Below are 12,444 nucleotides of genomic sequence, written 5' to 3'. Positions count from 1 at the left end.
TAGTGGGAGGTTGATAGGCCACTGGGGGGGTGCTGATGTCTGAAGGGATTAAGTAGCTTTTGGGGGACCCAGTTATTTTGCAGAGCTCGTTTGTTATAAAAGAGGGAAACACACCCCCTTCTTCCCCTTCTTGTCTTGCCATGTGATGTTCATGCCATAATCTGATCCATCTTTAGGCCCTCGCCAGAGACCAGACCAATGCACTGCCTGATATTGGACTTTCAGTCTCCAAAACTATGAACTAAATAAAACTCTTCTTTAAAAAGTACTCAGCCTTGTGTATTTTGGTATAATAATGGAAAATGAACTAACACAGCCACATACTTTGCTTTCCTTTTGCAGGCCTATTCTCCACCCTGTTTTGCTCCTAGGAACCTGACTGAATGGGCAGCATCATAATGTCTTTGGCTTCTAGTTGGGTTTGGCTGATGGCAGGACTTAATGGGAGGTGGGGAGGACCAGCTGCAGGGTGGTACTGACACCGAATTTCTTGGTCTTTTCAAGGGCAGCCTTTTCTCCAGGGTGTTCTCTTTGTGGGTTTTTGTAACCAGTCCTTCTCCCATTCTACCCACTGAGACTGAAAATAACTTGCAATTGTACTATCCCTAGTAATGTCCCTACACCCTCCCATCCTTATAAATATTCCCTTTGTTGAACCCAACTCCAGTTATCCTAATTTGAACATACTATCTATTTCTTGCTGAGACCCTGCCCCAATCCAGTCTTGGACATTTATGATTTATTTCTATGTATTGTATAATTTTTCTTGGTTCTGCACTTTCTAAATGAGTGTATTGGTATAGCGGAAGACTACTAGTTTTTGTAGTTTGGTCTTGTGTCAAATCATGTTTCTGAAATCTCTTAGGGTTTTACCATTGATTCTCTTTCTTGGCACAGCATCACTTCCTATCTATTTGATTGGTCAGAGCAGTTAGAGGGCATACTCATATTCAAGGGATGGAGTTCTCCACCTCTTCATGGGGGTGTGGCATGGTCACTTTGTGGAAGAGCGTGTGGGTGGGAGGTACTGTCATGGTGGCCATCTTTGGAATCTTTGGAAAATAACACCTGCTACACCTCGCTTTTTAATATATATATAATATATAATATTATATAACATGATATTCATATATCATATATATATATATATCATTTCTTTTTTTCAATTTTGTTATATGGATAGAGTAACATTTCTTTGGTGGGACTTGAAGTTTGAACTCAAAGATTAAGTGCTTGAAAACCAGGTACTCTACCACTTGAGCCATACCTCCAGTCCATTTTGCTCTGGTTATTTGGAGATGAGAGTCTCTTGAACTGTTTGCCTGAGCTGGCCTCAAACCACGATCCTTCCGATCTCAACCTGTAGCTAGGATTATAGGTGTGAGCTACTGGAATCAGGCTTGGATAAAACAACCTTAAATGGTAGTGTTGTTAATGGCTACTTTTGTAGTGTTCACAACTTTAATGTATTTATTCTCTATTTTCCTCCATTTGGCATGCTATTTGCTATAGGTTTCTGGGAAATACCAAATCAAGAGGATTTTCTTCTATTTTTGGTTTACTGAAAGTTACTGTGGTGAATAGATGTTGAATTTTTAAAAATGGATTTTTGGCATTTATTGAGATGATTTGTATGGCTTTATTCTTTTAATGTATTATACATTCTCTTTCTTGCACTCATTTATCTTTTTGATGCAATGTATCTTTCAGTTATTTTTTAGAGAGAATGGTAGGTGTAAGGTGTCTGAGTCTATACATTTATAAGAAGTTTTCATTTTATCCTCATATTTCAAGGCACATTTGGCTGTGTGCAGAATTTTCATTCAAGTTATTTATCCTCAGAACATTGAAGAAAAATGTTCCCAAAAGAGGCATAAGATACTTCTTGACAAAATTTCAGAATTTCAGAAATGAAAAGAAATTGTAAATGGAGAGAGAGAGAGAGAGAGAGAGAGAGAGAGAGAATGAACAAAAATACACATTTATTTATAAGGACCAAGAATTCAGTTGCCATCAGATTCTATGTTATCAATGAAGATTGATAACAATCTTCAATTCTGGAATTGAATCTGGAATTGAATCTGGAAGATTGAGTTCAAACGTCAATGTTCTGAGGGAGTAGGGGGAAGAGGGAGTGGGTGGGGGGAAAGGGGGAGTAACGACCCAATCATTGTATGCACATATGAATAAAGGAAATTTTTAAAAAGTCAAATAGATTAAAGTGTAATTGAAAAAATAAAAGTTATTTATCCTCAGAACATTGATGTTTGAACTCAATCTTCCAGTATCCAAGGTCATTGATAACATAGAATCTGATGGCAACTGGATTCTTGGTCTCCTTATAAATAAATGTATATCTGTTTGTTCTCTCTCTCTCTCTCTCTCTCTCTCTCTCTCTCTCTCTCTCTCTCTCTCTGTCTCTCTGTCTCTCTTTCTCAACTTAGAATTTCTTTTTATTTCTGAAATTCTGAAATTTTGTCAAGAAGTATCTTATGCCTCTTTTGGGAAAGATTTTCTTGTCTGATTTCATAATTTATTCCTCTGTATTTTCTTCATTCTCTTCTCCATGTATAAATAAGGTATACATATTTTCTCTATTCAATTCCTTTTTAGGTTAATACTGAATCTTTCAAATTGATCCTTTAATGTCTCTTAGCATATATATAAATGATAGATAGATACCTTCTATTTCTTACTTATAACTTTAAGACATTTCCTTAATCTTTGTTTTCTGAATCCCAAATTCAATCTGCAACCATATTTTTTCTATTGGATTTTTTTTTTGTTAGAGACATTATATAATGATGAAAGGACCAATTCACCAGGTAGACATAACAATTAAATATGCATGCTCCAAAGAGTAGAGCCTCAAAATACATCAACAAGGGTATAGATGTGAATAACATAATTATCTATTTATTATGGTTTTTATTTCAGACTTTATACATTTAACTTTCATGTCTCTTCCTTGTTTTCTTATTGTTTCTTTTTGGTATCAATTTGCTGTGTTACATGAAAGATTTTTTTGGTACCTTTGAGGACATTATGCAGATTTTTCAAATTTCTCCCCTATTTTATGAATAATCTTTGTTACTACTGTAGCAGGTTGTGTGTTTCTGAATTCCGGTTTTCACATTAGCTAGTTTTCCTCAAAAGTCAGTCTGTGTTGTGAATGAGAGATTGAATTGTCAGTATGGATGGCTGGCATGGGTCTGGTTCTCCACTGTATCTCTCCTGTCACTGGCAGGCTACCCATACTCCCTAATTTTCTGGCTTCCCCTTGTGTACATGAGTATTGTACCAGCAGGTAGGCAGGGACCCCCAAGTGACCCAACATAGGAAGACTTAACCTAGCAGTAGAGTTTCCCTCCAATGCAAAACTGCTATACATTTTTGCCCTCCATTACACCCCATTATTTCAAAAATATTTTTTATGTCTAGAGATTTGGGACGAGAGGAAAATTAGACACACATGGCCCATCTGCTGTTTTGAGCTAGTAACCTCTGTTGGCTCTTTGCTTTTTGCTTTTCAGTGATTTCTCAGCCTTACACTTATTACTCATTTTATTTTATAATGAGTGGTGTCTCCTTGGTAATTAAAGTCTTATACTATAAAAGCTGTTACAGAGTCAATGAAGATTGAAAGGTTGCCAGGATTGCCCTGGGGTACCACTACTGGTCTGGTTACCTCTAGCCCATTTGTTCTGTGCTTTGTGGCAGAAGCTGGGAAATAAGGGACCTGAAGGGCTTGACCACAGACTTCACAGTTTTTGTGAATTTGCTAGTACCAGCCTTGCTGATCACAGATTAAATCAAGTTCCTTGCGTTTTTCAATTCCTCTTCTCGAAAATATGCTTCTTAAAACAACTTTCCTGTAGAAAACAAGTGGAAGACTAAGTCTGTGTTTTTCAATCTGCATTTTGATTTTTCCTACATTTCAGATATATTTACTGTGTTTAATTTTGCATCTAACAGGTGTAAGATAAAGTCTTGCAGGACTTATTTGTCAAGAATTAAGTCTCCTGTCATCAGAGAGAGTTACACTCACTTTGGATTTTTCCCCTCAACTCCCTCCCCCCAACAGTGTGCACTGCTAGAGATGAAGCAGGCAAGGCTGAACCAGTGCACAGTTAGCATGGTTGAGCTCCTGATTCCCAATGCAGAGTGAGGAGACAAAGGGTGGGGACTAGATCCCAGCCCATTGAAATAGGAGGAGTGTGCTCAATATTTCCTTTTCCATGTAAACATTCATGAGTCCCTTAAATTACCTTCTACTACATAAAGCTGTTATGTATTGTGAGAATAGATGATTTAAAGAAATACCCTGGATGAAGCCCAATCTCATAGCCCAGCCCCATGTGCCATAATTTGTGACTTTGAAACAGCACATTTCAACATTAACAGGTGAATAGGAACAAATTGAAGGAAACGCCAAAGGTCTGTTTGCTTGACTCCTGAGTTACCCACATGCTTAGTCCCTTGTGCTGACCAGCTAACGCTCATCTTCATACTGCCTGGCAGTGGTGAGGAGCTACTGTCCTGCTCTATGACCAAAGGCAGAGACACAGGGGTCTGTGTTTATAGCAGTCATGCAGAGCTGTGTAATCATTCTGCAATGACAAGTCATCAGAACAAGAAACATTTAAAACATAATTTTTAATTTAAGTAACAATGAAGACAAGGCTGTAAATAATAGGAAAAAACACATCTCTTACTATTGTACATAAAGTGATTTTTGATGGATGTTTATCATAATGTGCATGCAATTTGTTTAAAACATCTTTCTTCTGCCTCTTCTCTAGGATATAGAATATATACGATCACATTACAACATTGAGGATTTCATCTATTTCAGCCACCACCAGCGAGAAGAACATGGGCGCTTGCATCATTTTGCCCTGAACCCAATTTTCCGGCACTATACCAAGTTTTTTCTGAAGGAGATCCTTCGCTTGGGCTATAAATCCTGTCTGTACTATCCCATTTACCCACAATCGAGGGAAAGCAAGGTAAGAGACTGTTGTCATTCACTTTTCCAGCATATCAGTGGGTGTTATGTTTCATTTTGATTATAACAAAGATCTGAATTTCCAATGGCCATATTGAGTCTGGCCACTTTCTCATAGTACAGTGAAAGTCCAGAAGGCTTTGAATTTCTAAAAGAATCACAACAAGCTTACTTAGTAAAACAATTTGTTGACTTTTCTATATTGACAAAACAGAGACTGAAAACTATGCAAAAATGCTCTAAGAGACATGAAAATCAATTTATTTCTTATGGTGCATTAGTACAATGCCAAAATGAGCCAATCTGGTTCCTTCAAGCAAATAACATTTTAATAATGAGTGAATAGAATAAATTAGTTCCTTTCTATAAGATTGCTGTGGTCTATGTGACATTCCAAATACATTTATAACCTTTGCCATAAAAGTAATGGATAAAACGTAGATTTATGATCCCAATATAACTTGATATAACACTTCATATAACACTTATATTTATGTCAAGTAATATCACTATAAAGACATTGATCTAAAGTGTATACATTATGTAAATATGTGCCCCAAAACAATCTCATGTGACTTCCATATCTTCTTAGCCTGCTTTAGTGTTCTTCAGAGCACTTTTCACTAGCTAAGAGTATGAATTTTACCATGAAGGTAGGGCTCTTTGTCTTCAAGGCAAACACCCCTTCTTCAAAGCTATATCCTTTGTGCGTAGAAGCCACACAGGCATGCATATACTCACACACTCATATACTATGTCCTTGTTGTTCCACAAACAAGCACTTATCCATGTCATATTCCCAAGGGGTTGTTTTCTGCAAGTTGATCCCTTAGTCACTGACATCATTGGTCCTCAACTTGATATGGACTTGAGGGGTGATGAGCTTCAACCACTAGACTAGTTAGAAGTTATCCCATCAGATTCCATTCATGATCTCAACTTTCTTGTATTCTGCCTAGAGTACTTGACTTTGTCATATTTTTTCTTAGTGACTACAAGGGACTAAATGGATTTTAGGATGCTCTCATCTATCAGACTTTATTGAACAATCTAAAGAGTATTAATAAATACACATAGCAATATTATGCCAGTATATCTTATTGAACAAACTCCTTTCAGAGAAGCACAGAGGTGATGGGGAAGAAGAAAAACATGGAAAGATTTTTAGTGAGATGTGGACTCTGCTCTAGTGATTTTTTTTCCTATCAAAATGCAGCAGGATAGCAATGGGATTGCTCTATGTTGAACATAATAAGATGGGAAGTTAGCGGTTTTGCTGGCAAATTCTGAACCTGTACAATTTCCTTTTACTTTATACTTGGCTAAATGCCAGTTGAATGACCTTCAGGATGTGATATTAAATTCTTAGTTTTTACTCAAGGTGTTGCCTATATGCTGGGTTGGAGAAAGTCCACTTACATCCATAATAAAAATATACTGGGCATTTCATTGAATGCATATCTATTTACCAAGTGGTACAGAATTACAGTAGGTTGTACACTATTGAATAAAGGCTGTGGAAATGCATTTGGAAACAGTTTTCCTCTCAATCTGCACTTCTAATCAATTTGTACACATATATCTCAAATAAGTATAAGAAGTATAGTTCATGTAAGAATTCTTGAATTCTTCACTGACTGCAGTGAAGTTGAGCTCTTCATATTGCATTGTGAGGGTGGTTTTCTTTACACCCCCTGCCAAGAATATGCATTGAGAGACATTCACAGGCATAAAAAAGAGCTCTGACTAGGGATTCCTGGGATCTGCTCAGTTTGTAGAGTGAAGGTATGAAGTTCAACAGTGAAGAGTTCTAGAAAACCCTTTTAAAAGTTCTTAAATTCCTGGGGCTATTTTTAGAACAGCAAGGAAGTCATATGACCATCATATTTATTAAGATATGGCTACAATTTCGTTTTACTTTGCTTGCAGTTCAGCTTAAGTTCAATAAATGTATCATTAACAGTTTGGGTTTACTGTTTAACTCTTGAGGTTTAAATGGTTTTAATGCCCTGAGATGGTTTCATCAAAATTCCTAAGATTCCTCAATGTGAGAGAAATAAAAACATCACATTTAGCTTTCTCTGCCAAGTTTTAAAAACTAGGTAAAATTATTTAAAGCATTGTCATAAGCATGATTTATCATAGTCTATTTCAATAAACACAAATCTAGTTCACAATTTAGTAGTAGCGTATGTCAAAATAATATGATATCCTTCTCCCACCCCACCCCCACTTTCCAGTTTTATCATTTTGTTCTAAAACACTTACTTTATTAACAAAGGTCTTTCTGAATTTGCCTTGACTGACTTTCACATACAGGAGAATTTTCACATCTGTGCTAAGTTGCCACTCACATGGCATTTTTATGTGTGTGTCTTCTTAGAGCAGCTTGTGCCAAACACACAAAGGTTAACAGGACGCAGATAACACAGCTTAATGGGGTCAAATCAAGCTGATTCATGATCACTATGGAGAAGAATATCCTCCTGGGGAAAATACTTGTACTGAAAAATCCCATAAACCAAACCACTTGTTTATCTGTCATTCCCACAGAGATAGTAATGTAATTACTCTCGTAATTATCTTCATTAGTGTCAGGCATTATCTACAATTCATTCCTCTGCTCGAAGAGTATGTTTGTTTATTTGCTGATTTTTTTTTTTTTACCCCTCTCCGACTTGGCCCTGTTAAGAGTTTTGTATTTGTAAAGCTGCACGCAGACATCTGTGCTGCGCCTCTCTGACATTCTCTCCCCTAAAATATAGATTGCTGTCTTTCAGTTCCAGAACCCCTACGCCCACTCCCTGACATCTGCCCTTCATTACTTGGTTCCCGTGCGACCACGACGACAGATTGTCTATCCTCTGGAAAAGCTTGGCATAAACGCTCCATCAAAGGCGGTCTCCAAGGATCCGGTGGGTAGCGGGGCGGCAGGCAGGGAGGCGCGGTGCCAGCTCCCGCGGGCTTGGCAGATGGGGTGGCAGCACTGTCTTTGCGGGAGCAGGCTGCTTCTTAATTACAGGGAACCTGGCGCTCATACCCTTACAGGCGGCGCCCTTGGAAGGCTCCCTGCAGCCTTTTCCCCTCACGTGGTGATTTCAGGGTAAGCCTTCCGCCGGGGGAGAAGGCAGGGACGCCACGTGCTGCTGTGTCCTAGGACAAATGGCCTAGAGTCATGCTCCTGCATATTTTCATCTTCTTTTCCCTTCTTCAAAAGGAGAGTCCCCCTTTTCAATCGATGTTTTGCTTTCAAGTCAGTAAGTGGTCTTTTCGCCCTTAGGACAAAGCTGCTGCTGGAGAAATGTTGCCTGTAGATGTTTGGGTCTTAAGCCGGCTTTTTAACTCCTCGGTGGGGAGTGGGGATGACTAACAGGCATGTATTAGCTGTCCTGGGCTGGCAGTTTTTGCCTTAGAATGAATGACCTGGGGATGCTGTTATGATCAGAACAGTAAAAGAGACTGGAATAGGACTTAGATGGGAATGTTCATGTAGACATACACACAGCCAAGTTCCATAACTTAACTGGAAAACATAATCATGCCAAGTTGACTGACGTGTAAGATTGTAGCGTTCATATGCACTTCCATTAAATGAGTCTTAAAAAGAATCAAGTGGGCTAAGATTTCTCCTTTGTGAGAGAGTTTACAAGAAACTGAAAGTTTAAACACACTGTGAACATTAAGCTAAGGTGTTGCTGCTCAGAGATGAGTATGGTGCTCGGGTGAAACCTGGTGACAGCTCAGCACAGCTGAAAGGGCTTCATCCTACTGCCCCAGCTCCAAATTAACATGGCTGGGTGGGGCAGGCTGCCACCAGACCCTTCTGAGGGATAGCCCCTTCCCGTAACAGGCTGCTCCAAGTCCTACATTTACCTTTATGTTCATAAAATAACAAAATTAATTTATATTTACATTCTGACAAACTACAATTTATATTTCAGTAGACACTGACAACAAATAGCAATTCTTTCGCTTTCTAACTTTTTATTATGGAAAATGGTAAGCAGATCCAAAGGTGAAGAGAGTTATATAAAACAGGATTTCCTAATCTGCCTGTGGTAAGGGATCTTTCCCTTCTTATTTTTATTTTTTTAATGTATAACCTGTCATAGACTGACCGTTTGGTAAAAAGTGAATTCCTGGAAAAATGAAATTAAAAAGCAAAGAGGTAAATGTTCAAGTCCAATTATTTGATTATTTGATTTTTGCAGATAGAGAATCGCTGTGTCAACTTGCTATAAAAGTTGCTGAGTGCTTTGCTCAGTCTCTGTACCAGTCTTCACAGACTGATAATAGTTTGCACATGGACACATGTCCCAAACCACACAATGAAGAACACTGAAATTTCTATATACTAATCACCCAGAGACCATGATTTTCCACTCTTGGCCAGTTTGGATTTTCTATCGCCTCACCTACTTCCCCTGTCTCTTATATCATTTTGCAGCAAACTCTACATGCCAGTCATTGCAACCAAGGTTCAATAGGCATTTTCTTAGTAACAAGGTCCACCATGCTCTGGAGAAGACACATGCATGAGCCCACTCAGAGGACCAGGTGGTCTTTTGCATTTACACATCCTGGGAACGGACTCCTCAGGAATGAGAGCCTCACTCACAAGCTTGGTGCAGAGATAGTGCCTTGGGGTCAGAGAGGGTGGCTATAAGCTCTGTTCATCACTGAAACACAGCTTCAGTGGGTCATGATGATCCCAGGGGAGGGGCTGGGTAGAGAAGGAACATGGATTCACTAGGCATACAGCTTTGCAGCTTCTGTACCATCTCAGGTAAAGATGAGAAATGCTGTCCTTTTGCAACCCTTGTTGAGAAACCTTCAAGTAGACGTAGGATGGGACCAGGAGAAGCCCTTATGTATTAGTTGTCACCTGTGGCTACTATGTTTTCAGCCATTCCTCTGGTGACATGAGTGGGGGTGCTGGGGCTGGAAGAGAGGCATACAGAGCTGTTACATGGAGCATGCTTTGTTTAATATATAGGACCTCCTCTCTGCCCTTCTCCCTGCCCCTGGGAATTTCCAGAGTTGGGCCACTTTGAGATGAGCTGGAGCTCCAGGTGGGAAGAGAGCCAGAGAAAACATTTTGTTTCATTAAAAGTGATCCTAACATTGCTTCCTAGGTTGGTATGATTTGAAATCGTTGCTTACATTTAATAACCTTTTCCCTGGCCGTCTCAGTATGCTGTGTCTCCCTCTCCTTTCCAGAGCCCTGGCATATGTTAAGACATAGCAAAGATGGATTTTTTTAAACCTGGGTTCCAGGGACCACTGGATTGGTAGTAAAATGCTAATGCTGATGTTTGCTTGCTGCAACATGATGCTGTGTTTATTGTATTAGTGAATTCTGACTTTTAAGTATTTTTACAGCTACTTATATACTCAGTATTGAGATAAGGTTTTAGTAAAGATTAAGGTCTAGTAAGGGCTGGGGGTGTCACTTAATGATATAGTGTGTTCTTATCATGCAGTTTGATCCCCAGCTCTGCATTAAGGAAAACAAAACAAATCAAACAAAAAAAAAAGGGGCGGAGGTTACAAGGTAAAATACATAGTATTTAGGCTGGAGATGTAGCTCTGTGGTAGAGCAGTAGCCTAGCATTCAAGAGGCCTTGGGTTCAATCCCCAGCACTACAAAAAAAATAGTAACAATTTTAAAAGTTCTGTCAAAGAATTATCAATACCATAATCTACATGGGATGGGCCTGAATGTCCAAAATTTAAATTGTATTATTTAAAATTATTTTTCTCTTTTTAACATTTTAGAGTAATTATCTGAGTGAAACAAGTTGAGCCAAATAGAATTGTTTGGGAAGGAATTTCTATATAGCCCTGAATACATTGTTCTCGTAGTAGAGCAACGCTGTTGCAGTAGTTGAACTGTGTGAGGCTAAGCATTTGCCTTTTCTAGCTGAACTCCTTTTTCCCTAAGTTTCACACACTTCCCACCCTCTGTAGCCAGCTTTATATGGTACTGTGAGGTCCCTCACCGTAGCCCTATCATTCTTCTCTGGCCACTCATCTTTCATACCTTTTATCCTATTTAAAGCATCTTAGAGTGACCAGCCATTCCCTTACTTTTACCTAAGAAGCGAATCTTCAAGGGAACAGATCACTCCAAGCATGAGTAATGGGATAGAGAGCGTTTCATCTCTGTGGGTTGCCAATTTGAATCTGGCACAAGACAGCAGTGATTGAAATTCATCACTGCATGGCAAGGCAATATGTCCTCCCTCCCCACCCGAGGCACTCACAGCTTCTGCCTGGTTTGGATGCTAGGTGTCCCTGCTATTAGCACCTTCCCTATTGTTTCTATTAATTGACAGTTCACCCCATGGCAGGCCATAAGGAAAAAACCCAGAAAATGCAAATGATCTTTATCACACATTATAGAAGTCGGTCCCAAAGATTTATAATAGTATCTCCACAGTCAACAGTATGAATTCATGGATAAAAGAAAGGGCTTTTTTCTTGATCAAGACCATATCCACATTGGCCTGTGTGTTTACATTCTAAGTTATTGTCATGGAAATTTCTAGTTAAATGAATCATCATAGCTCACTTGCGTGAGTTCTGTGGTCAGAGAACACTCAAAATTTGGCTGAATTAATTGTGTGGCCATATTAATTAAAGACTGTAGAGCAAGTTGGGGATAGTTCTGTGTGTGAGTTTTTCCTCCTTCCTGCCTCCTGCTGAGTTTCAGAGTTGACTGTGACACTGTCATTGTTCTTGAGGAGCTGCCAGGCTACCCCGTATTAATGGGGGATGGAAGAGGATTTGTGCTGGCCCCAGGAATGGAGAACCTGGACTTAGGACGAATCGCCACACTGAGATTCGACTGGTTTCTGTAGAATTCCTGGGGAGGGAATGTATTTGTGGTTTGTGTCCCAGGTACTGCTTCTTGTGCAGGAATTGATGTTTAAATAACAATTACTTGTTATATTAAACTCCAAAAAGTCTGTTTTGAACTTAAACAGCCCTTACCCTACTTCATTATCAATAGAGTCATTTTAGTTCTTCATCTTAGTTTATAGTGTTCTTGGAATTATGATGTGAAATCTCTCCTACTTTCAGAGTGAACAATCGTGTTATTTCTTTGGGGTTGTTTATTAGTGATGGTCTGTTGATATCTCAACTAATGGATTCTTCCAAAGTCTCCATGTGGATTCTGTGCATTTGATTTCTCCACATTTCCCCTTTGTACTTCTACAAAGAAAAAATGACAGTTTATTTAACTCCTCCTCCGCCCTCCCCCGCCCTCCTGCTAAATGCTGGCCTGCCCTTTCCTGGTATGTGATCTCTCTGGAAGATGTCACTCACTGGCATTCAGTTACCCTTTGAATTGCCCCTTTTCATCTGAGCTGTTCTTCCCCAGTCCAGCTATAATTACCATCTGATGGACTGTTAGTGGATACTGTTTCACT

General features: G+C 39.1%; 1 protein-coding gene across 4 annotated transcripts in view; it reads left to right on the top strand.

Annotated features, from left to right (window-relative positions):
* Nucleotides 1-12,444, top strand: part of Cfap61 (cilia and flagella associated protein 61) — a 310,679-nt gene that overhangs the window by 126,580 nt on the left and 171,655 nt on the right. For all 4 annotated transcript variants that reach the window (XM_074074242.1, XM_074074241.1, XM_074074243.1 and 1 more), the window contains 2 exons: nucleotides 4,803-5,009; nucleotides 7,789-7,923. In XM_074074242.1, the coding sequence (XP_073930343.1) occupies nucleotides 4,803-5,009; nucleotides 7,789-7,923 (342 nt within the window). The remainder of the gene's footprint in view (nucleotides 1-4,802; nucleotides 5,010-7,788; nucleotides 7,924-12,444) is intronic.

The sequence above is a fragment of the Castor canadensis genome, chromosome 5 (genome assembly GCF_047511655.1).
Source record: "Castor canadensis chromosome 5, mCasCan1.hap1v2, whole genome shotgun sequence".
Classification (NCBI taxonomy): Eukaryota; Metazoa; Chordata; class Mammalia; order Rodentia; family Castoridae; genus Castor; species Castor canadensis.
The sequence above is the reverse complement of the archived record's forward strand: the minus strand, read 5'-3'. Positions and strand labels throughout refer to the sequence as shown.